General features: G+C 40.7%; 1 protein-coding gene across 6 annotated transcripts in view; it reads right to left on the bottom strand.

The window, feature by feature from the left end:
- Window positions 1-26863, bottom strand: part of SLIT2 (slit guidance ligand 2) — a 239955-nt gene that overhangs the window by 19524 nt on the left and 193568 nt on the right. For all 6 annotated transcript variants that reach the window (XM_081207584.1, XM_081207585.1, XM_081207586.1 and 3 more), the window contains 11 exons: window positions 26683-26849; window positions 24264-24396; window positions 21498-21566; window positions 20253-20324; window positions 19828-19899; window positions 17484-17555; window positions 15817-15980; window positions 12772-12896; window positions 12057-12154; window positions 9970-10109; window positions 1098-1191 (listed from right to left, as the gene is read on the bottom strand). In XM_081207584.1, the coding sequence (XP_081063710.1) occupies window positions 1098-1191; window positions 9970-10109; window positions 12057-12154; window positions 12772-12896; window positions 15817-15980; window positions 17484-17555; window positions 19828-19899; window positions 20253-20324; window positions 21498-21566; window positions 24264-24396; window positions 26683-26849 (1206 nt within the window). The remainder of the gene's footprint in view (window positions 1-1097; window positions 1192-9969; window positions 10110-12056; window positions 12155-12771; window positions 12897-15816; window positions 15981-17483; window positions 17556-19827; window positions 19900-20252; window positions 20325-21497; window positions 21567-24263; window positions 24397-26682; window positions 26850-26863) is intronic.

Genomic DNA, 26863 nt, shown 5'->3' with positions numbered 1-26863 from the left:
CCCTTCTATGTTTTATCAGCTGTGCTAAATATTACCCACCCTGTAAGAAAAGCAACCACCTTGTACACACCTGTCCTCCATTCTCTCAGTGAGGCAGATCTGCACACCTGGCAACTCACCAAGTCAGATGCAGACTGTTGTCAATCATTTGGCAAACTACAATGCATGGCTAACTTTCCTCGTTTTTACAGTCCCAGGCAATCAACTAAAACAAGAGGCTTGCCAAGCCCATATGAACTAACACACATGGCTGTTGGGCTTTTGTTGGCTTGGTGGTTTCTTAGTTTTGCAGGCCTGTCCTGGTTTCTTGACTTCTGATTTCCCACTTCCACCTCTCAAGGGTCGAAGAAAGGGAACAAATAAACGTGACCGAACCGTGATGATCAAAATACCAGTTCCACTTGGTGGGTGTTATGTTCACACAAATGCTTGAATTAACAAACTAAAGTTGGCACTGTAGAATGGAAACTGGTGTCTAAATGTGCTTAGAATGACAACTCACAATGGGCCCACTGCTGTTTTGGCACAACACAACATGGTACATAAAACAGGTGCAGATCAGAACAACAGGTTCCTGAAATCTACTCATCTAAAGTCCATTAAAAACCACTTTTCAAGTGTGCATACTAATTAATGATAATAAGGATGTCATTTAATTAAAGATTAGCCTTCCTGGTGATGAACCTCCTTATTGTATAATGGTTTCCAATGTGTCTTGCTAATAACCCATCATGTAATTACAGCTTCATAATCCAGCTTTAATTTAGCATAATTATTCACTTCCTAGTCCAAGTAACCAAAAGGATTTTGTGTGGATTGTCACGGAGCATAAAAACTCTCAATTCTTCATTGTCAGTACTTAATCCACACTGCTAGGAAACTGGTCACTCGACAGAGAATCTTCATGTTATTACACAGGGCTCCATGCAAACCAATGGGAAAATCTATTGAGCCATTATTCTGTGATCACAACTCCCGTGAATGAGGAATGACAGCACAATTCACCCCCATGGAAAAACAAAGCCCACAGCCATTGAGGAGGACAAAGCAGCGATTAAAAACACAAACAAAGTGGACTATAAAGATACAGGGCTTACTTGTATCCTTTGGGTGTTAGGATGCACTTGGAGTCATGCTGACAGGGGTTCAGGTCTTGGGCACAGAAATCCAGCTTCTCTTCACACAGCTCACCTGTAACAAAGTATATCCAATCACCATTACGAGACCACCACGGGACATGGGAAGCAAAGTGTAAAAACTATTTATTTCTATAGCAACTTTTAGTACAGCCAAGCAGCTCCAGTCGCATAAGCTGCTAAAATACTTGGCAAATGATAATCTCTTTTTCTCCCGCTGCAATCTCGCTTCTCATGACTTTTCTTCGGCAACATCTCTTTGTCTGCAAAACTGCCATTCAACTCGTTTGCTTATACAGTTGGATTTGCTCTGGGCAATCGATAAAAATCAGGCCAGCTAATTCAGGCAGACACGCATAACTGCCCCAAAGAGGTTGATTAACAGTTTGACAATAAACGTTCCCTGTAGCGCAGAGTCGACAGCAGATCGGTCATCCTACTAATAGACTAATCAACTGACTAAAATATCATTATATTATAATACAGCTGAGGTTTTAAGAAGGTTTAACAAAGGCAGCAGCACATTTTAATGAGACAAAGATGTTTCCCCAACCAATATCCTTGAAAAATCTAATATATGGAAACTGGACCCTATGAAAAGTTCCAAGCTTTTTATAAAGATTTGTTTCTGTTCTTTGGGCAGACTACACGGGAGCTCACATGGACCATTCACCCTGTGCTTAGTTCTTCTTCTCCATAGCTTGCTCCCATACCACACTGGTGTCACGCAACTCTCACATGCATTTGTTGTGCAACCAGCAACAGACTAATTTCTAACTACAAGGGGGCATGATGCTTAGCTAGGTAGAAATGTGAATATTGGCTCCACATACACTTTTCCAAGATACATATGACCATAGTAAGCAGCCATGGGGAAGCATTTTCCATAATACAAAGATGAAGCATAAATTAGGCTATGGCTCTTTCAGTGGGTCTTAATCTGCTCTTTGTGCAACCAAGATATGGTCTATCAATAGTTCCCTCCCCTGCTTCTGCTTCTCCCTTTCGGCCAAACTATTGACTTGTGCAGGGGGAAAAAGGTAAGGGTTAGTAATGAGTAAGAAATGAACATTTGCCTCTGGCCCCCAACTATTGCCTTCAAGGGCCTGGGCAAGCATGCTCTCCAATCAATGGTTTCTGTTCCATCTTACTTATACTTCTTGCAATCATCCTTCATTGTTCCTTCCTCTTTGCTGCTATTTTTTCTTCCAAAATGCCTTTCCAAGTCCAATCTTTATGCCTTGGTGTCCACTTGATAGCCATATGCAGCCACTTTGACTACACTTAAGGAATCCTGCTTTACAAGGTTACAACAAACCAATCATTCCTGAGTATATTTCCACTGGAGAAAACTATTGTTAAGGACACTAAAACGGCCTCGGTCCTGTATACCTGAAGGAGCGTCTCCACCCCCCTCGTTCTGCCCTGACACTGAGATCCAGCGCCAAGGGCCTTCTGGCGGTTCCCTCATTGTGAGAAGTAAGGTTACAGGGAACCAGGCAGAGGGCCTTCTCGGTAGTGGCACCCACCCTGTGGAACACCCTCCCTTCAGATGTGAAGGAAATAAGTAGCTATCCTATCTTTAAAAGACATCTGAAGGCAGCCCTGTTCAGGGAGGTTTTTAATATTTAATGCTGTATTGTTTTTAATACTTGATTGGGAGCCACCCAGAGTGGCTGAGGAAACTCAGCCAGATGGACGGGGTATAAATAATAAATTATTATTATTATTATTATTATTATTATTATTATTATTATTATTATTATTATTATTATTACTGTGGGTGTCTCTAAATAGTTCTCTGTGCACAAGAGAGTTAAATATTTTCTTCAAGAGCAACCCCCATGATGTATACCAATCCAATTTTGAAAATGAGGGAGTTTCATATTGAGCTTCTGGTGTGACATGTCTGCTGTTCAAAGTGGGGTAAGTAAGAACACACACAGAAGGTCTTTGAAGCACTCAAAGCAGCTCCTGAAATCTTGTCTGTGGTCCTCTAAATTACATTTTAGGCAGCAGCAGCAGCATGAGTGTGGTTTTGCCTTGGTATAGGCAGATAGATCAGTGAAGCAAAAACAAATTCATGGGAATTGTGTTTTGTTACACTGCTCACAGCAGCCCAGCCAGCTTGCAGTGGTTTGGAAGAAAGACAATTTTCGGTAATCTGTCTCCACTCCTTACACACACAGATAGGAGTGTGCGAGAAAAGAGTGTGGAAAAGAGAGAGAACGAATCTGCCAGAAGATATCAACTTGAACTTTGGAGACCGGTGTCATTATGAACACCTTGATCTACATGTTTTTAAAGCACCAATCTTTCCTGGCCCCAAATCAGCAACTGGAAGATGTGGGCAAATGGGTGATATTAAACCAGCAAGTTGAATCCAAACAACATGGAAATGGCAATCTGATGAGTAATCCAAATTGCTCTTGTGGGAATTGCCATGGAGAAGTGGTAATCTCCCTAAAATGACTGCTGTAACCTCTTACACAGTGCTTAAATATGTGGGGCTTTCCTACATTTTCACTGCTATATTAATGAAATCTACCTTGCCCTGGGAAGACAGTATGTAAATATTCATATATTAGTTTATTAAAGATAGTCAGAGATTAGACAGCACATAAGAAATGATATCTGATACAATATGTAGCATTTATATAGCACTTTAAGGCAACTAAAGATTTCCCATATGTTATATCAGTAATCTTTACAACATGCCTGTAAGGTAGGAATTATTTCTGCATATCAAATCAAGTCAAGTTTATTTCCTATATGATCTAAAAGGCTGATCTCCACAATCAAGTTGTAGTACTGACACTGAGAGAGATAGGGGCTTTCTTAAAACTTTTATCCATCACTTTTTTTGTGTGTCAGGGAATATTATCCCTGGCTGGGTATTTAGTTTAACAATCGTTTAATACATTACTTAGGAAAGGAAACATGCACGCACGCACTCGCTACACATTCTCAGATAGAAAACAGCCTTTTGGTCAAACTTGTGAAAAGTCCTAGAAATTGTTTCAGTAGAGGAAACTAAAGTGAAATTTAGACACACAAAAAAGCCCACCCTACTTTTCTTGATATTAGAATCCTATGAATGATGAAATATTAATAAACTCAAAATTAATAATTTAAGTTGCATTGTCAAAGTGGCAAATTTCAATACATCTTTTCAGTAGGATGAACACAAAACTGTTCACTTTTAAAGAGTTTGTTCTGGAATATAAAGATCTGCAGAGGGAGCTTTGACCAAGATATGATTAAACTTAATGAAAGCATTTTTTGGATGAGTGTGCTAAATAACTTTTGATGGCTGTTTCAGTAGCTGAAACCCATATAAGGAAACTGAACTAAAAGGGAAAAGAGAAACCAAGGTAATGAAATAGGCTTAAAAGGCAACTAACCTTTTTCCACTTCATTCAGATTAGCAGCTTGTGGTAACAAAGACAGAAGAGACAAAGAGACTTTTACATTGTACTGAAACAGCATAGCACAAATAAAATAATGCACAACTAACAGCAGCGGAAAAGCTAAATTGATGTAGCAAAAGTAAAGACAGCTTTTCATTTTTATCAGCTACACAACAAAACACACAAAAGAGGTATGTGCCAGTACCAGCATAGAAAGAGCTTTGCTTGACCAAAGATACATATGATCTTAATGGCAGATGATAATGAGCAGCAAGAAAAATGACTAGATAATCTATTCTACAGAATGCACACTTAATGATCCCAACATTCAAAAGATTGCAGAGAACAAATGTGAATACATTAAGAAAGCCAGACAAGAGTTTAAAGTGTAAATAATGTTACAAAGGTTTTCAAATGTTTCATTTCCAAAGGTTTCATCTGTTCTTATCATATATGATGGGTGGTGTTTTTTTTTGGGGGGGGGGGTGTTGTGTTTTTTTAACCCTTTAGGACACACATAACATTTTATTTGATGTTTCATTTGGAACATTTTGTCAAAGCTTTGTGCATTCCCCTCTAGAGGGCACTGGTGTTTTCCACAAACAAAACTGGAGCCTGCCAAATCTAGCCAGCTAAAATAGGGATACAAGGATCCACTAATAATTTATGTTTATTTGTTACACTAATATCCCATCCCATGTGGAGCTCCAGTGACTCTCCATTGAAGGGTCTGACTAGAGAAGAGGAGTTTGGATTTGATATCCCGCTTTATCACTACCCGAAGGAGTCTCAAAGCGGCTAACATTCTCCTTTCCCTTCCTCCCCCACAACAAACACTCTGTGAGGTGAGTGGGGCTGAGAGACTTCAGAGAAGTGTGACTGGCCCAAGGTCACCCAGCAGCTGCATGTGGAGGAGCGGGGAAGCGAACCCGGTTCACCAGATTACGAGTCTACCACTCTTAACCACTACACCACACTGACTAGATTCACACATGCTCAGATTCAGCAACACTATAGCATCAGGTGCTTCCAGCCTCACTTGCTAGGTCCCTAAAGTCACAGCCTATATGCACTTTATTTCCAGCTATGGTTTGTTGTGCAGAATGCTAAGAGTCTCTGTTACACAGGTTTAAAAGAGAGGTAGGTAATCCTGAATCTATTAAGAGAAGAGAAAGTGCAGCTTTCAAAACACAGGAAATGCAAAAACAAAACAAAAACCCATGGTTCTAAACATGTTTAGTCAGAATCTCCTTTCTTGTAACTTCAAGCCATTGGTTTGGGTCCTACTCTCCAGAGCAGGAGAAAACAAGTTTGCTCTATCTTCCATGTGACAACCCTTTAGATATTTATTTGAAGACGCCTATCATATCTCCTCTCAGTCTCCTCTTTTCCAGGCTAAACATACCCAGCTCCTTCAACTGCTCCTCACAAGGCTTGGTTTCCAGACCCTTGGCCATCTTGGTTGGGGAACACTTTTTCTATATGGGATCACACTCTAACAAAATGGAACCAGCACTGCTCCTGGAGGTCCAGGTTTGCAGTTACCATATTTTTCGCTCCATGAGACGCACCTGACAATAAGACGCACCTAGTTTTTAGAGGAGGAAAACAAGAAAACAAATATTCTGAACGAAACAGTGGGTGGATGATTTTTGTGGTTCATGCTGTGGCCACAGACATGATATGCGATTTGACGGTGAGTTTGGGGTAGCCCAATGCAAAAATCCTGAGAATCCATGTGGATCCCTGCTTTGTAACCACGGTTTTGGGCCATTGCGGCCCCACGAAAAAGTGGATGTGTGATTTTTTTGGTGCAGGCTGTAGCCATGGACACACTATGTGATCTGATGATGACCCAGTGCAAAAATCCTGAGGATCCATGTGTTTTTACCTCCCCCCTCCCAGGCAGCCTCCTTTATCTCTAGAGTCCCTTATGTCCCTCCTGATCGCTTGCTGATCAGCTGCTCAGCGGCTTTGTTTCAACACCCCCTTCCCTCTTTCTAAAAAAAAAAAAAAAGGCACGACCTGCTTTTTGCCCCAGGGCAATTCGGCTGCAGGGACCACACATTTGCTCCATAAGATGCACAGACATTTCCCCTTACTTTTTAGGAGGAAAAAAGTGGATCTTATGGAGCGAAAAATACGGTATATGCCCAGACTGACACTGGCTCACATAGCACCTGCACTTCCTAGAAGACAAGAGACCTGGCCACTTTTATTTCTGTTTTGCTTGCCTCCATACTGAGTTACAGTGATGCAATATACATTGGGCTGCCCTTTAAGATAATTCAGACACTTCAGCTGCTGAAAAATGCAACAGTTCAGTTACTGATTAGCTCAAACCATTTTTGTCAGCAATGAACATTTTAGGCACATCCAAAGGATGTGCAATCGCCGATGTGTGGATCCGTTTGGACCCAGAAGAGGGAAGGATACGGGCGGAACAGAGTAGCGGGGTGCTTCGTCGATGCATGTGGGGTCTGGGAACGGAACCCCCACGCAAAATGGTCCTCACCTGTACCTATTTCAAAACAGCTCCACTGGCAACTAATACATTTCTGGGCTCAGAATTTATTTTATTATCCCAGAGGACACCTTCTCCCATATGAGTTCCCTTCCCACTAAGAAGTCATAATGAGACCCTGTTAAAGACTGCATCACATGTGAAGGCTGGATTATCTTCCACAAGAAACAAGGCCTTTTCTGCTGCGGCCCCAGAATATTGAAACCCCCGTCCATGTCAGATTTTAATGATTCCCTCTTTGTTAAAACTTTTCTGTTTTTCCCTTTCAGGTGATATATAAATACAGTTGCTTTTATGTTTATATGTCTGTTTTTTTGCCTTTATTTGATGTTTTAGCCTTTGTATACCATTTTGGTAATTTTTGTTTCAAATAAGGTATAAAAATATTTAAAATAAATAAAATAAATGTCCAATTGAAAATCTGACCCCTATCTCTGAAATGAAACAGATGACAACATTAAAGAGGGGAAAAGGTATCTAAGTCAATAACCAGCAGCCTAACTAGGTGAAACATCGGTTTGCTTTGCTGCTCTGAGCTGAGAGTGTATGTGTGGATGAAGACCAGGAATTAATTCCTAGGATTCTGCCTGCCTTGCAGACACTACTGAAAGGAAAATTCTAGCAGAAAAGAAGAATGACCAGCATGGGCATAGCTGCGGGGGAGGGGGGCAATGGGAGGCAGCTTGCTCCCCTGATCAAGTTAAAAAAATAGAAATACTTAACTAACTGACCAACCACTTCGGTTCTGCCCCCCGCCCCCAAAATCCTGGCTACGCCCATAATGACCAGAGATAAGGCCCTAGACCTAACAATCTTCTACCCAAACTAGATCTCAGAATATGCACTTATGCTAAGCAACAGTTTAATAACTTCATATATTGCTGAGTTACAAATCCTTCCATTTTAACTAATTACTGATTAAAAAATATATATCTTTCCATTCCTTGTGCCCCACTGATTTTCCATATACTGTACATACAGAGAGAAACTCAAAACAAGAGAAGTCACCAAAACAAACACAAAATCCACTTTTAAATCACCAATGACGAGCAAAACCTCAGTGCTTCATTTCAATATAAAACTAACCAGATTATCCATGTCTCTGAAATCTGTGAAACGCTGTAATTGAAAACTGACCTTTGGTTTGAATCTTTAAAACATTTTTGCTCTCAGCCACTGCAAGTACGTCAGCAAAAACAAGCCCAAATATCAGTTTGTATAACCCATTTTTACGTGAGCTGGCGATTCAGGTGAATTTCTAGTCAAGAGACCTCTGTGGATCAGTGCTGATTTTATCATCTCTCCCTTCTTATCAGTAGCATAAATAATAATAACAACAATAATCCATGCCTTTCAGAGCTGTGGCTAGCTACTTCTGCTTCACGATACGATATAATCCTATTTTGGCATTCATAGAATCATAGAATCATAGAGTTGGAAGAGACCACAAGGGCCATCGAGTCCAACCCCCTGCCAAGCAGGAAACACCATCAGAGCACTCCTGACATATGGTTGTCAAGCCTCTGCTTAAAGACCTCCAAAGGAGGAGACTCCACCACACTCCTTGGCAGCAAATTCCACTGTCAAACAGCTCAAACAACATGTTTGTGGCGACTGTAGTAGGGTTACAAGTGAGTGAGTGTGCAGGTCCTATCCCAAATGTCACCATCCCATGAGAGCTGCCCAAACCTTGTTGCATTGAAAGCAAGGAAATTGGAGAAGCACCTAAGCATGTTCAGGTCGACACACTTAGGAGTGTCTGAGCCCAACCATGAAATCAGGATCCATCCTGGAACTACTGAAGGACAGGGCAATTAAAACATTACCAACACTTTCTCAAATCTTCCTTCTATGAAGACTCCATAGACTTGGAGCCTTTTCTAGCTATCGTGACCTGTGCAGATGTGGTTAATCTGCCACTCACATAAAATACCAGAACGTTCTTACTACGCATGAGAAAACTGATCTCCGGCATTCATGCTTATTGAGAAAATGACAGACTTTGTTTCAGTACTGACCTAGTTATCCATGCTTTGCTATTTCAATCATTGTCAAGTACGGTGCATATTGAAATGAAAAATGACATTTGCCTCTTTTCATAGCCCCCCCCCCCCCAATACACAAGCACACAATCTAGTACATTATTATTATTATTTTTAATATATACATGTGAAGGGGGGGGTATAAGTGTACCCACACACAGGGGGCAAAATTAGTTCAAGACCTGAGAATTCATTTCTAAATGATTCCTGTTTCAAATTGGACTTCTACAGCCTTGATAAATTAATATAATATGGTTTAGTTAGGTTGGACCAATAGTTTGCTGGGTTAAATCAGGAAGATATAGCCCGGATGTGTGTGTGTGTATTCTTAGAAAGGCAAATAAATATTATCTATCATCTATCTCCTCCATACACCAGATCCGCATATATGACTTTCATTTCCACTTTCAAAATAGCATCCTCTTCCCACCTTCAAACTATAACTTGTGAAAGTTTCATAAAGAGTTTGCAGTTTGGTGAAAGAGAATTGCATGGGTGAAAGGAAAACTATGGAGGTGCAGTTATGCAACAGACAGAATACAGAAAAATGGTTCTTCTGGATTCCAATAATTTCTGGGACATAATTATTTAGCAATTTTAGTGCAGTATCAATTGCAGTGTGTTCAATCAGGGAATAATGAAAAATGGAATGTTCCTTATTTCAGTTTTTCGCTTTTCCAGGCTCTACATTTTCCGTTATCAAGCGATTCTTGTAAGAATGCCAAGAGCAGCTAAACAAAAGGCTAAATGAACAGACTCCTAAAAGGTATTGCAAAGTCAAGCAAACTAGAATAAAAGTGATTCAAACGCATTAGCATGCTAAATGCTGTTAAGAGTATCATTTCCCCTTTTCTTACCTGTGTACTCGGGAGGACACAGGCAAGTGTAGTTGTTAATTCCATCAACACAGGTTGAGTTATTTTCGCAATCATTATCTTCACAATCATCGACGTTCACTTCACAGTTTTCACCTTCAAATCCATCTGCACAGGCACACCTGTAAATGAGAACCCTTTTCAGACAAGTGTTTATGTGAGAAGACGATGCTGAGCTAATGGACCTTTGACCTAATCCCCCAGGACAGATACGTTCTTACATAAATAAAAAGATTCTGTATTCACGCCGTGAGAATCTAAACTGTACTTCTTATTGCCCTTTGATGTCTCTCAGCATCATTTATGCTGCTTTTTATACCACTGACCTGTTTTGGTGCTGATGAACCCATGCCAGAAATTTGTCAAACATAAAACATAGCACAAAGTATATAGTTAAAAACTGGGGAATTACTGAAAATTGGAAGGTAACTTTGTTGTTGTTGTTTAGTCATTTAGTCGTGTCCGACTCTTCGTGACCCCAGAGCACGCCAAGCACTCCTGTCTTCCACTGCCTCCCGCAGTTTGGTCAAACTCATGCTGGTAGCTTTGAGAACACTGTCCAACCATCTCGTCCTCTGTCATCCCCTTCTCCTTGTGCCCTCCATCTTTCCCAACATCAGGGTCTTTTCCAGGGAGTCTTCTCTTCTCATGAGGTGGCCAAAGTATTGGAGCCTCGGCTTCAGGATCTGTCCTTCCAGTGAGCACTCAGGGCTGATTTCCTTCAGAATGGATAGGTTTGATCTTCTTACAGTCCATGGGACTCTCAAGAGTCTCCTCCAGCACCATAATTCAAAAGCATCAATTCTTCAGCGATCAGCTTTCTTTACGGCCCAGCTCTCACTTCCATACATTATTACTGGGAAAACCATAGCTTTAACTATATGGACCTTTCTTGGCAAGGTGATGTCTTTGTCGGCAAGGTGAAGTGAAGGTAACTAAAGAACACTAAGTTAAATGGAAGTTTTGTTTCATTTATTGCAGAAGCAATACTAGAATTGGTTCTGAACTGGTACTTTACTCATGTGCGTATGTATTTCAAACATGGCAGCATGTTATGGAATGAATATATATAAACACACACAGAGAGAGGGGGGAGCTGAAACCTCACTACTTAAGGAATTTAGCTTCTTTGGGGAATAAATTGTACTTAAATTTATTTACTCCTGGTTTGTACTGGGTGCTGGTGACAATATGCATTCACGGTGAACAATATGGTAAGCTGATACTCTGGATACATTTATTAACTTTCCCTGCGTAAGTCCCACCAAACTAACGTGTTCTGAAGTGCTTCTTGCTCATTTTAGTCCTTTGAAGCTGTGATTAAATGTTAATTTACCATGGTATTAAAATGCATTAGATTAATTTCAAACAGAAAGCACTCTAACCTTTGGCCAAAATTTAGATGTAAAATTAAAGATAATTTCTTAATGAAAAGCAGGAATCAAGAAGGTTTTTAACTAGATAGAAGAATGGATCAGCATTCTTATTTGAAATTATTGGATCCATTTATTAAAGAACTCTATTTCATAATTCATGGAATACATCTCGGGTAATTGTAGTGTGTGATTAAATAACTCTAGATTAAAAATGCTCACAGCATGTTTATCCACTGGCGTGCTGATTTGGCAATGAATCATTAATTTTCTGTTTCACTGGGATTTACATCTGATCATTTACAGGCTGTCTGTTGTTATAATGCACAGAACAACAGCTGAATTGAGAGTCTTTCCAGCAGGGATCTAGCTAGCAATTAATTAGCATAATAGAGTCAACACCATGTTGTCTTGCCCTGTTATGCCTTGACTAATAACAACGTATTTAAAAGAAAAACTTAACAGAGAACATTAAGCTCATTGATGTTACTTTGTTTCCTGAAGCCTTAGAAGAACCACCATTGTGGGTTTGTGCTTTTGTGCTTATTAATAGTCCTCGCTTCTCATTACTTTGTGGGATCAAAGATTACTAATAGCACACATAGACTTTTGTGTGGGAATGCTTGGGTTCTGCTGGTCTGACTAGTCTTTCAAAAGCAACAGGCTTCTCTTCTGTGTTTCCAGATAAAAACCTACCAAAATCCATCCTTTTCACCTTCTTTTAAGTGACAAGTCCCTCCTTGTTTACAAGGGTTGCTAATGCAGGCATGAATTGGAACATCACAGTCCTGGCCCTAGGGATAAAACAGCAAAGTTGTGAGATTGCACAGAGGGAAGGCAAATTGGTTTATTCTTTTAAAATAACACAGTTATATACAGCTTGCCAATCAGAATATTGGTTGTTCGAATCCACGCAATGAGGTGAACTCCCGTTGCGCTGTCTCAATTTCTGCCAACCTAGCAGTTCAAAAGCACACCAGTGCAAGTAAATAAAGAGGTACTACTGTGGTGGGAAGGTAAACTGTGTTTCTATGTGCTCTGGCACTTGTCATGGTCCTCCATGTGCCAGTAGCAGTTTAGTCATGCTGGCCACATGACCTGGAAAGCTGTCTGTGGACAAATGCCGGCTCCCTTGGTCTGAAAGCGAGATGAGCACGCAACTCCATAGTCGCATTTGACTGGACTTAACTGTCCAGGGATCCTTTACCTTATACAATTCTCCATCCTGCTGTTAATCTTGCTTCTCCCACTCTCCAAAACCCAATGGCAGAGCATGTGCTTGGCCTATAGGATGGAAGTTCAACCTGTGATCCCAAAGTACTAGGCTACATGGACCAATGGCATGGCTTAGCCTGAAATATGGGTTCCCAATATAATAAAATAAAAAACGACCTTCATATGTTCTCCATACCTTGAAGCCATAGGGACAGGAGCATCTGTAGAAATCGACAGGGTCGTTATTACAAGTTCCATCATTTTTGCATGGGTTTGATAAGCAGGGACTACATTTGGCCAGAATACTGACATCCACAGGACCTTCAAGGGAACACAAATTCACAGTCAGGCACAAGCCTGTCATAATTGTTATCAAATACCTTTTCAACTAGGGTGGGTCTGGCTAGATCTCTACTAGCCAACCATTCAACACTTCTTTGCAATACGCTGGCTGCGGACATGTAGCTTTTATGTGATGCTCAGGCTACACTCAGCTGCTAGCTGAGCAACCTTACCAAGAAAAAGCTGCACAACGCACAAAATGGTTCATTGAGACTGGACTTGTGGAGGACAAGGCTATCAATAGCTACTAGTCTTTCTGGTTATATTACCTCCAGAAGGCCAAATTATGTGGCTCTTCCCACTCAAAGGTAGGAAATCATATGACTTCATTTGCTACATGCATCCACTATTCCACTACAGGAATTCGGTTTTTGAACCTGGTAGGTTTTTTGATCCAGGCTCTAGTCCTTATTTCCACAAATGAAGAAGAAGAAACATCAGAAGATGGAGGACTCAACAGAAGGAAGACGATATCAAGGCCATAGCCATATTTAAGGGTAGGTGCAGTAGAGGAAGATACCCAGAAATCAGAAGGTCAGAAAACAGAAGTCAAGGAATGGGAAGGCTTGTCAATATCAATACTGACTCTCACAGAGGATACTGAAGGATACAACAAGATGGTAACAATTACAATTCTAACACGGTATATAAAACTTGCAGAAGTATAATGGCTTAACTGACACTGAAATGAGAATGCCTAACTATATATTGGTGAAAAGGTTTAACATTGGGGGTTTTCTTCAGTTGTTTTCTAAAGGACTCTGAGCTCCTTAATGGGTTAATGAATAACTGTTGATTTGTGTTTTACTCTGTGCTGAGAGTGAACCTTTGACCATGTGATGAAGGTATTGAATTGCAAATCTTCACTTTGATAGAGAGTTGCCTTTAGTCCTTGTCTCTCAAACTCCATGGAGTGAGGATGAAAATGCAGCTCTCCTGAAGGGAGAGAAACAGCCTAAGGCCAATGGAGGAGAGGCAGACCTCTGCTTCTAGGTCTGTTTGAATTATTTCATATTTTCTAAGATTCTGAGCCTGTGCTGGGCAGCACAATACACTGTATGTATAATTTGATTGTATCTTTAATGCCTATATTCTGTTTTTGAAGAGTTTGGCCAGTAAAACTTTGAATAGTATTATTATGGGCCTGGACAATGATTTCTTCCAAAAGGAATCAGTTCTTTTTGCTTCCAGTCACTTCAAACAATATTAATATCTGCAACATCCCCTGCCCCCCCCCAAAAAAAATGTCAAGGAAAGAAACAACTATCGGACTTTTAGAAGACATCTTAAGGCAGCCCTGTATAGGGAAGTTTTAAATGTTTGATGTTTTACTGTGGTTTTATAATTTGTTGGAAGCTTCCCAGAGTGGTTGGGGACAACCTAGTCAGATGGATGGCACATAAATTAAGCAGAGGTTGGAAGGCCATCTGTCAAGGATGTTTTAGCTAAGATTCCTGCATCACAGGGGGTTGGACTAGATGACCCTGGGTCCCTTCCAACTTTATGATTCTATGATAAATAAATCAGCATCATAATTTAAAATACCAAAAGGTTGTTTAGGATGCCAGAATGTCATTATGCCATAGCACGTAAAAAGGAATCACTCACAAATGTCATCCAAGCAAAGTGGGAAGAAACGGACAGCATGCACGTCTTTGGGGAAAATGTTTGCTTGAGAAACACGTAGGGAAGGTCCAAAGGTCCTGGCTTAAACAGAAATTCAATCCAGGGCACCTTACAGTCTTACCTGGTATCAGAAAACCACAAGGCCCTGGTATCTCTAGAAGCAGGGTGTGGGTTGTGAAATGCCGAAAGTAAAACATGGAAAATCTATTAGATGCGACACCCCCAGAGGAATAATGTATATGGGAATGCGGCGAATGCTCTAGGGGACATTATCTACAGAATTAAGCTCTTTGCTAACAGTATTTCTAATGAAGTAGAACTGCATAATTCAGAAGGGAATTTAGCAAATGTTCTTTACATTGGTTGTTTTATTTTTAATTCTACATTGCTGTACATTGCTATCTTTGAGCACAAGTTTTCTCATTGTTAATACAGTGGTACCTTGGGTTAAGTACTTAATTCGTTCCGGAGGTCCGTTCTTCACCTGAAACTGTTCTTAACCTGAAGCACCACTTTAGCTAATGGGGCCTCCCGCTGCTGCTGCGCTGCCACCCCGCAATTTCTGTTCTCATCCTGAAGCAAAGTTCTTAACCCGAGGTACTATTTCTGGGTTAGCGGAGTCTGTAACCTGAAGCGTATGTAACCAGAGGTACCACTGTACTGGGCTTGTACACAAGCCCAAAGAAGTAGTAGTTCCCCCTGTACCCCAATGAGTTCTAGCACTTGTAGTCATAGCAAGAAACATGTTGCACTACATCAGACGATTAAAAGTTTTATTTCCTAAAGACAGTGATTCTATTATACACTGGCTTCTAAAGGTTTTTAAATAAACAAACAAGCAAAAATGATATCAATACGACTGAGACAACCTTCAGAATGGTGACTCTCAAGACATCTTGAAAGTACTACTGGACACATTACGTTCTTATTGTATTCTATAATGATATAAACAAACGTTTGTAGCTACATGTGTAATCCAGGTACACTCAACAAATAACTGTGATTGATTGCAACTTTTTGTTGAGTGTACAGATTCGCAAACCCAGATTTGCATCCCTGTTATACATGAAATGGTCCTAAGTCATTCAGGGAGAATGACAGCAATAATTTTTCAAATGTGTTCCATGACATGGAGTATTTTTAACACATTGGATAAGAGCAGGAAATGTCTCTCTTATGGTTATATGAAACTGAGAGCATATTATATTGAAGGCAATTAATTTTCTATTCTAGGATGCTGAAATATAAGCATTTTGGGGAGGGGGGAACATACCTTGGCAGGTGAATTTTTTAGATGGAGTGGTGAGAAGCAGCTTGTCCGCCATTTCCCCAGGTCCAGCACATCGGGCTATGCCTGGCTCTTTGTATTCCGACTTTACCCAATCAGACAGCCACTGCATATTACAGTCACAGTGAAGTGGATTTGCTCCAATTGCACTGTAGAACCAAAACAACAACACCATTTCACATGATCTCTTTCACAGAGCTTTTCTTATCATGAAAATGTAGTGGAAAATACTCCATATGTTGCTGAATCAACTTACTAAAAAGTTACAGAAAAGAGAGCATGAAGCTTCAGCTTCAAAATGGCTCCGAAGGGAAACATTGGGAAGAAATGCATTATAAAATTATAAACCCATTGCAAACAATTCATCATCAAAGGGTTAACTGTAAAAGGTGGAACTAAACATTAAAAGGCAATCATGGGGCTCCAAGTTTTTCTCACAATACTAATGTGAATGAAGGGGGCATCTGCAAGATATAATCAGCAACTGAGAGGGGCTGCTTAGTGCCTCTTGTGTTTGCAAGTTCCCTCTGTATTGCAAACAAATGCTTTCCACTTATTTTAACTTTCAGCACCCTTAACAAACCACAGTTTCCAGGATTCTTGGGGGGGGGGGGGGAGCCATGATGGTTAAAATGGTATAAAGGTGCTTTAAACGTATAGTGTGGATGTGACCTAGTGTCATCACAGAGAGCCGCTAACTGCAAATAATCAAGACTCCTACTCATGGGGGTGGGAAGGTTTTCAACCCAAACATTTATACTCTTAGCCCAGTAACAATTTGTTAACAAGTGAAAGAGGCCCAGATCAATGCTTGCAACAGTGCAGGCTTTAAGCTGTAATCAGCGAATAAACAAAACATATTTTGCAAGAAGGCAAAGGAAGCAATAAAGAATTTAGCAATAGTTTCCCCTTATCAGCATAATATACAAGGCTTGACACATGCAACATGACATTCACTACGCTGTTGTGGCAGGCTGAGGAAACGTTGAGAAGCTTATTCATTTCACTGCCAATTTTTACACGTTTTTTTGTGCATCCCCAAACATGAATTCCCTGGCTAGGAAAGTAATATAAATATTTGTTTATGAACTATATATACATAGCTGGAAGAATATTGAAGTTCATTAAAGCGGTAAAAGAACAGAAGGTAGACATATGTTTACCTACAACCCATCTTCCATTGCTTATGTATCCTTCCAGTCAATCACACCAGCAAATACATTCTTACAATAAGGACATCCAACCGCTGCATAAGTGCATTGCTAAAAGTGTTATCTGTGTACAGTGGTACCTCGCAAGACGAATGCCTCGCAAGACAAAAAACTCGCTAGACGAAAGGTTTTTTCATCCGCGATTTGCCTCACAATACGAATTTCCCTATGGGCTTGCTTCGCAAGACGAAAACGTCTTGCGACTTTGTTAAGCCGTTTAAACCGTGCTTCGCAAGACGAAAAATTCGCTAGATGGCAAAACTTGCGGAACGAATTAATTTCGTCTTGCGAGGCACCACTGTATATTCCAGGTACATGACAACCTGTGCTTCCCTGAACTAGTCTATACAAATGTTTAGGATGAGTCTGTTAGTCTCTCTAACAGTGAACTGCCCAGTCAGCACATGAATGTAAATATTAACTTATGGACAGGATACTTACAGATGGGATAACGCTGAGAGATCATTAAAAGCACCTTCAGGTACAACAGAAATGTCATTGCCGTGTAGAGACCTATGCAAATGAGAAACAATTATGTGCTTGGAAAAAGATGGCGAAGAACTTAATAAATGGCATTGATGCAATATACTTCCAGACATCTGCATATATTATCAGTATCAGTTCCTTGTAAGCTTGAAATCCATCCCAAAATTCACAGTCAACCAAGGCTGTGCGCTCTCTCTCTCTCTCTCTCTCTCTCTCTCTCTCTCTCTCTCTCACACACACACACACACACACTTTTTATTGCTTGTAAGCCACTTTGGATGAGATTTGCCTGGAAAAGCAGCATGTATGTTTTGGAAAATATTGTACTTTTCTGTGTATAAGACTAGGGTGGTTTTTTTTTACTTTAAAATAAGGTTAAAAATCTGGGGGCATCTTATACACGGAGAGTGCATATGCCCATTTTCTAAATTTGGGGTCCCCAAAAGTAGGGGGCGTCTTATACATGGGGGCGTCTTATACACGGAAAAATGCAGTAAATCAATAAAAAATATTTGGAATCTGAGCAGAACATAGCCTTACTCTCAGGGATGTGAACATGTTACAGCTGCCACATCACTACCATAATAAGCAGCCCTGCACCTCATCATTCCCCATCTCTCATAATGCATGGCAAAATGTGTGACACGGTATCACCCCTTTGAGTATTTCTTCACCCCTAAAAGCAGCACCAAAGGAAATGGAAGAGACTGGGAAATTAGTTTCACGTCACACCTTTTGCCAAGGGAGAAGATGTGGTGGCCATGCGTTTGGCCATGCAAATAATTCCAAAATGTTCAAAAGCTTTCCAGTCAAACCAACATCAAACACATGAAAACTTATGTTCCTAATTACATACTGTTAGGGATTTATCACAGTAAAACAAATTTTGTTTGAAACACATACATGTCAATTTTTCATTCTTTTGAGTAATTTACTAGATATAGCATGGGGCAATCTGTAATGGTCCACTCAAACTCTGTCCCACCTAAGGTCAAACCATCCCTTGCATCAATATCAAGAGGAAGGATAGTATTCTGGCAGGGGAATATGGCCACTTGCTATCCCAAGAAGTACGGGACTGAAGTCAGCCGTATCTCCTTCCCTAACTAGGCTTGGTCAAAAGGACGCAACAAGACTCCTGTCGGACAGAAGAAGCTTGACTTCTCTGAATATGTGTTGTTTCTAACCTTTAGGGATCTCTATTCTGTGATATAACGGACAACGACTTTGCATAACACAATAGTGTCGAAATTCTACCATTAAAATGTTCCAGCTTAAGAGGATACTTACACTCTTATTTGCATGAAGCCAAGTTCAGGAGAACATGATATGGGCACCAATACCTCTCAATCTAATGCCACAGAAATCCATCCTCTTCTCCTGCTTGCTACAACCAAGAGTGGGGAGAGAAGGGACCACTGCGGCATTAGGATGCAATAGTCCCCATATCATGTCTTCTTGCTGCCCTGGAGATGTCAAAGCAAAACTTGCTGTGTACAGGTTAAAAAAAAGGTAAAGGACCCCTGACAGTTAAGTCCAGTTGTGAACGACTCTGGGGTTGCGGTGCTCATCTCGCTTTACAGGCCGAGGGAGCCGGCGTTTGACCACAAACAGTTTTTCCGGGTCATGTGGCCAGCATAACTATGCCGCTTCTGGCGAAACCAGAGCAGTGCACAGAAACACTGTTTACCTTCCCACCAGAGTGGTACCTATTTATCTACTTGCACTTTTTGAGGTGCTTTCAAACTTTCACAGGGATTTGAACCGCTGACCTCCTGATCGGCAAGCTCAAGAGGCTCAGTGGTTTAGACCACAGCGCCACCCACGTCCAACAATCCTAGCAGTCTACCTCACATGATTATTTTACTGTGCACTCGAGTTCATACCTTATAATATGGCTACATGGGGCACTGCAAATTATTTATTTATGGAATAATTGTAGTTCAATTACTACATCAGAAGTTGCTTTAGGTTGATTCCATCAAGGTGCCAGGGTGAGTGACTTCTTAGGGAATTATCCTAATTATAAACCATTAAGACCCAACTGAGCAGTTTTGGTGACAGAATCCCACACTTCTCTGGTAATGTATGAGATAATGCAATCATTGGTGGACATGAGTGGTGCTGGGTCAACCCACATCCCCTAGCTCAAACAGCACTGATAGGGGAATATCTATTGCCATATTTGGCCATTCATACTACCAGAGCCATGGGGAAGGAGCACCCACACAGCTTGATTCAGGTCTCATCCTCCAAGTGGTACACACAAGAAAATGAGTAATAGAACATTACTACTTACAGCAGCCTAAGCGATTTCAAGCCATCAAATGTCCGTGCCGGGATACACCTGAGACGATTGTAGCTTAGAATTCTGAAAGTATACCAAGTAATTAATTTTCAAACTACCGTATTTTTCACTCTATAACACGCACCCGACCATAACACGCACGTAGTTTTTAGAGGAGGAAAATCCGTAGGCATGCCACCCGTAGGCATTTCCTCCATAACACGCACAGACATTTCCCCTTACTTTCTAGGAGGAAAAAAGTGAGTGTTATGGTGCAAAAAATACAGTAGATACCATAAATGCAGAGCTGTAAACTCCAGTTTGCATATTGATTTCTTCATCATAAACACACAGTCAAAATCCAGATCAACCATCAGCGTTATTAATAAAGATTATATTGTCCTTAAACATTTTTTTTGCTACACAAATACACTTACAAAGTAAGCAGCTGAGTCATGTTGCTGAAGCTCTGGTTAGAAAGGGTGCTGATTCTGTTGTTACTTAAATCTCTAAAAAATAACAATAAAAAGCCAGAAATTCTTTAAGTCATAACACAGATGTTCAAACACCAAATCCTATTAGTAAATGTAGTATTATTAATTCTTATTTAAAATGTCAGTTTATACTGCCACATGCAATGAACCCAGCAAGCATTTTAACTTAAGTAGGACTAAAGACAGCAAAATGAGAATACCAATATTACAAAAAGAAGAAACCCAAATAATATCCAGAACTAGACCCTTCATATATGAACGTAGTGCTAATACTTCCCTTTGTGAAATAAAACTTGGAACTACATGGCGTATCTGAACAAGTGATTTCCTGAGTGATAATAAATGCACCCTTTTGGAGCAGACAGGTGAGGATGCAACATTTCTTAACTGGTATGCTTTATATTTAAAGTATTAACCACTTTTGTTTCATAAAATATGTGCTACTAGAAAACATACTTTTGAAAAATGCAAACACATTTTGATTGTATTTATACATGATGCACTTTAGTAAAGTTGCTTCTAAATTGATAGTCTCCTGAAGATTAACTTTGAAATCACCCTTAAAGCTGAATTTATCTTCTAAAAAATCCAGCAAGCAGCTCAGAAATGCTTCACTAAAGATGTTAAGTGCTGCCACTATTTCCTCCTGTTCTTTCACTATAATGCCATCTACTGCTGTATAACCCTGTTTCAAGCAAACTAATCCAATTTCTCTCTGCAACCGAATATACTTGTGTAATGCCTTTACACTCTTTAATACTGTGTGCTATCCATATAATAAACAACTACATCCAGCATACTCCATGGTGCATCTTTTGGAGTGGATAGCAAGGTACAGTCGTACCTTGGATACCGAACGCCGCAAACCCAGAAGTGAGTGTTCCAGTTTGGAAACCCGAACATCTGACGGGGCTTCTGTGGCTTCCTGCAGCCAATCAGAAGCCGTGCTTTGGTTTCCGAACGTTTTGGAAGTTGAACGGACCTCTGGAACAGATTCTGTTCGACTTCCAAGGTACGAGTGTATTCGGTCTGCATACTTTCTAATGAATTGTGCTGTGATTAGTGGACTAAATATAAACTATTTCTAAAATGTGCAATAGAATTTTAATTGCTAAGGGGTCTGGAACTACTTCATTTAATGGAAGAGCAGATTTTAAATAACATTAGCGTAGAGAGAGGATTACTCACATAAGAGTTAAGTGCTTGTAGTTTGAAAGTTCTTTGGGGACAAGGGTAAACTGGTTTCCATCCAAATAGCTACAAAAGGGAAGATAGAACGCAATATTATTTAATTGAAATCACCAATAGTTCATTCCATGACTCTAATACCCACACACTTTTTAAATAATAACATGACAACTGGGAATTAGATGAGATCAACCATCAGTTTAATAGCCAGATGCACACCTGCACACTAACAGAAATAATTTGACTACGGTGAACCAATATTTTCTATTTGATGCAAACACATCTGGCTTGTCGGAAAAGGCTGTTTCATTGTATATCAGTACTTTGTAAAAAGTGGAGTTTTGGATTAGCAATAGTGTGGTAGAGAAATGAAGGGTGATGTTACAACTGTTATCAAAAGTAGCTAGTAACACTCAGGCAGCGTTCTGCTCCAGGTAATGATTCCAGCAGAAAGAAGGATCTGGTCCAAGGCAGAATCAAGTGATGCAAGGAAGTGCCAATCCAAGCCAGGAAGAGCAGGTACAAGGTTCCAGCAAGGCGAGCGTTCAGCACTGCCAAATCCATACAGAGCTGGAGCGAGCTGTTGTTTCTGTAACAGGCAAACTCTAAATATTGTTGCAGCTCCCACCTCCCACCTTTTTAATAAAAGGGGCCTTGCCTGTCTGGACAACATTTTGCTCCTATTGCATGCAAGAAATTGTGGTTTCATTGGAGCATCCGGGCTGGGGCGCACAGAGTCTGAGTGTGCGACAGTGCGACCTCAGGCCAGAGGGATGATGGCAAAATGGGTTCCACCTGTGCCACCACTTCCCGGGCAGTGCAGAGTGAGGGCAAGTCTCTCTAACTCTTCGAACTCTAATTCATGGCCTTATCCTCTGAGGAGGAATAGTCAAACCCCAATGTCATAGTGGACAGTTGTTCTTTAAAAATATATTGCAACTAGCAGGTTGCTAGGACCATTGCAAGTGGTCCTGATGTCCAGATGTTCCATGTGAACTCATGGAATCCAGCAGAGCTTTGCTAGAGGTTGTGCCAGATGTGATTGACAGTAGGAATTCGGCTGAAGCCACCCATATAGACCTTTGGTTCATCTGCTTTTTGAAATTCCCCAGGCATGCCTAGGTTCCTCCCACAACACACTCGGAAATGTTTGTCGTGCAAAGCTCCATCCTCTCTGTAAAACGACAGATGTTTTTTGGAGGCTGGGTGTGGGTCTTATCAGAATATTCTTAAGCATCCACGATCACGGTTCTGAAAATGCTCAGAACTGTCCAAGGTAACAGAATATGTCCTGTCATGTCAGAATACTGGGCCAGATAAACTGAGCACACAAGAAGTCTTTCAGTTGAGGTCAAAACTTCAAGGTGCACGAAGGGATCTTGAGAGAATTTGTTCATCAAACCCTTCAGTCATGTGATCTATTCATTATGATTATTAATAATTTATTATTTATACCCTGCCCATCTGGCTGGGTTTCCCCATTCTGGGCGGCTCCCAACAAAATATTTAAAATACTTTAAAACATCAGTCATTAAAAACTTCCCTTTAAATGTCTTTTAAAAGTCAGATTTTATTTCCTTGACATCTGATGAAAGGGCATTCCACAGAGTGGGCGCCACAGCCAAGAAGGCACTCTCCATTTCTCGCAGTGAGGGAACTGCCAGAAGGCCCTCAGAGCTGGACCTCAGTGTCTGGGCTGAACAATGGGGGTGGAGATGCTCCTTCAGGTATACTGGGCTGAGGCCATTTAGGGCTTTAAAGGTCAGCACCAACACTTCGAATTGTGCTCAGAAATGTACTGGGAACCAATGTAGGTCTTTCAAGACAGGTGTTATGCAGTCTCAGCGGCCACTCCCAGTCACCAGTCTAGCTGCCGCATTTTGGATTACAGTGGTACCTCGCAAGACGAATGCCTCGCAAGACGAAAGAGTTTTTCGAGTTGTTTCGCAAGACGGATTTCCCTATGGGCTTGCTTCGCAAGACGAAAACCTCTTGCAAGGTTTCCCCTGTTCAGGGAAGTTTTTAATGTATGATATTTTAGTGTTTTTTTGGTTTTCGTGGAAGCCGCCCAGAGTGGCTGGGGAAGCCCAGCCAGATGGGCGGGGTACAAATAATAAATTGTTGTTATTGTTGTTGTTTGTTTCCTTTTGGATTTTCAATGCATTCCTATGGGAAACCGTGCATCGCAAGACGAAAAAACTCGCAAAACGAATTAATTTCGTCTTGCGAGGCACCACTGTAGTTGTAGTTTCCGAGTCACCTTCAAAGATAGCCTCATGTAGTAGTCCAAGCTGGAGATAACCAGAGCATTCATTACCTATTTTACTTTTTAAAGTTAACACTCTACTCTTCAGCCAGCAAGGCTCCCAAAGCAGCTTACAAAGAATTTGGAACTCTTCTTTTAATAATAATCACATCTAGAAGAAGTGGGAAAGCAGAATGCAGGAATGGGAACTCTGGCCAGACAAGGGGCAGTAGCCGATAAGTGAATCTCATGTGATAAAAGTTGCTCCATGTTACAAAGGCATTATGAAGACAAGGCCATTAAGAGCTCTCAGAGACCGCAATAACTCCAGGAGAAATAGATTTCCAATGTTTGGATAGCTTCTGAAATGAGCGTTGAAAAGGCAAATCATTGAAATACCATACCTGAGGTCCTGTGAAAACTATTTAGCAAATATTTATATGCCAAAAGCATCCCCATCACTCTCGAAAGAAACATTGTTGCTGACATTTAATTTTAATTTTTATTTTTGTACTACTTACAGTTCAGTTACATCTTTGGGGATGCCTTTTGGCAAAGTCTTTAGACCTTTGTTGCTACAACGAACCACAGTATCTAGGCAAGTACATTCTGCAGGGCAGCGGGAGAGTGGAGAGCAGCTGTTGTCATCATTTCCTAGTTCATAAAGAGAAACATATAAAGATAAGCCATGCTCAGCTGACAGCACCTAAGAATGGCAGCACAATCATTTTAATCTGTTCTAGATATATAGGAAGTTTCTGCTTTCAGGTAGCTCTGTATATATAAAATATAATATTATCTTCAATTACCAGGGACATGATGTATTTTAATTTCCACTACATGGGCACCTGATGGGACGCGGGTGGCACTGTGGTCTAAACCACAGAGCCTAGGACTTGCCAATCAGAAGGTCAGCGGTTCGAATCCCCGCGACGGGGTGAGCTCCCGTTGTTTGGTCCTAGCTCCTGCCAACCTAGCAGTTCGAAAGCACGTCAAAGTGCAAGTAGATAAATAGGTACCGCTCCAGCGGGAAGGTAAACGGTGTTTCCGTGTGCTGCTCTGGTTCGCCAGAAGCGGCTTAGTCATCCTGGACACATGACCCGGAAGCTGTACGCTGGCTCCTTCGGTCAATAAATCGAGATGAGCGCCACAACCCCAGAGTCATTTGTGACTGGACCTAATGGTCAGGGGTCCCTTTACCTTTATATGGGTACCTGCATTTTTAGGGAAAAGGCACTTAGTGCCATAGCTACTGAAGAAATAGCTCAATTGGTTGTGCATTGGGCTCTTAATCTCAGAGTCTGAGTCCCAGGTTGGGCAAAAGATCCCCGCATTACAGGGGGTTGGACCAGACGATCCTTGTTGTCCCTTCCAACTCTATGAGATGTCTCAACTTGAATGGCACAGGCTTAACTGACCACAAGCAGGATCCAAATACAGTGTTACCTCGGGTTAAGTACTTAATTCGTTCCGGAGGTCCGTTCTTCACCTGAACCTGTTCTTAACCTGAAGCACCACTTTAGCTAATGGGGCCTCCCGCTACCACTGCACCGCCGGAGCACGATTTCTGTTCTCATCCTGAAGCAAAGTTCTTAAACCGAGGTACTATTTCTGGGTTAGCAGAGTCTGTAACCTGAAGTGTATGTAACCTGAAGCGTATGTAACCCAAGGTACCACTGTAGCTGCTTAGACTTGCACAAGCCTAGTGGATTCCTTGACATTTCCCTCACTTTGAACAGCGTCAGGTCACAAACTGCTCTTGACAACATGCAGTATGGGAATGGGAATGGAATTGTTACTGTGTATTCTATAGTTGTAAGCAGCTTAGAAGCCATTTTGACATATATGCAGAGCAACAAAGATATTCAGGTGGAAGTCACAAAACTGGCTTATTTAGAGACTGGAAGCAGATGCTGGGCAAGCACAAATCTTCTCCAGCTCTTGATGGAGTAAATTCTCTTGAGAGGCTCAGTGAAGACACCACAAAATTCCCAGTTTAGACATTTTCCTTGTGATGAACGAGAACAGGCATGCTTGAGGCCACCATCTATCTTACTTAAGGAACAATCCTAGGGAGAAAATAATGTCTGAACAAGCCCATGCATGATACTGAGTTATATTATTATTATTATTATTATTATTATTATTATTATTATTATTATTATTCAGAAGGAATCCATGTCAGTGCTGCTCCAGTTCCAGGGGCAATCATATTGCTAGCTTTTCCCACACAACCTTTGACTCCTGGTGTTATTGACACAGACAAAGCCGAAGAGAAAATAACACCAGAATCATCCTTAAAAGGCAATGGTAAGTAACAGATTTAACTTCTGTGTTACGGATAGAAGGATCTGTCAATTTCAGTTCCCTCGGTTTCTCATTTTTCCAATTTTAAATTCATGTCTCTGCATTTTGCAACAATTTGTGATTCTTTTTAAAAAAACTTCTAATAAACACATTTTTATACGTAGTTTTGACTAGTGTACACATTTTTGCAGGAAATTTCCCTTATATAATGCATTTTTTGAATTTTGAATATTAATTTTTATGCACACGTCCCCCTAATGCATTCTTTTTTTTTTCTTAGTTAAAGAACTGCATCGCAAAATTTGGAGAAGTTTGAATTTCGAATAACGGCTTTGTTTCCATCTGCATGTTGTTTTTAAAAGTGCTTATTTGATACATTCAGCTTTAAATTTGAACGGAACTGAATTTATTTATCCTCCACCCCTATTTTTTCATACTACAATTTTAATTGTTGTATTTTAATCTTGTTTTTAAGTTGTATTCATTCAACTTGTTTTTATTATTGCTTGTTAGCTGCCCTGAGCCCGGCCTTGGCTGGGGAGGGCGGGGTATAAATAACAATTATATTATTATTATTATTACAATGAAGAATCTGCCACGAGAGACATACAGCATGTGTGCTCCGTTTCTTACCGTCGTCACAAGTGAAGTCCTGAATGGCCACATCCTGTATAGGAATTTCTTTCAGGAAGTAGGGTTTCTGGCAGCGGGGGTTGCCCGTCACAATTCGCTTCTTCCGCAGCCATTCTCCCAGCCATGCTAAGTGACAGTTGCAGTTGAAAGGGTTGGCTAAGAGGTTTCTGATAAACACATG

This window comes from Podarcis bocagei (genome assembly GCF_964188305.1).
Source record: "Podarcis bocagei genome assembly, chromosome: 9".
Lineage (NCBI taxonomy): Eukaryota > Metazoa > Chordata > Lepidosauria > Squamata > Lacertidae > Podarcis > Podarcis bocagei.
Note: the sequence above shows the minus strand (reverse complement) of the source record. Positions and strands in the feature narration are given on the sequence as shown.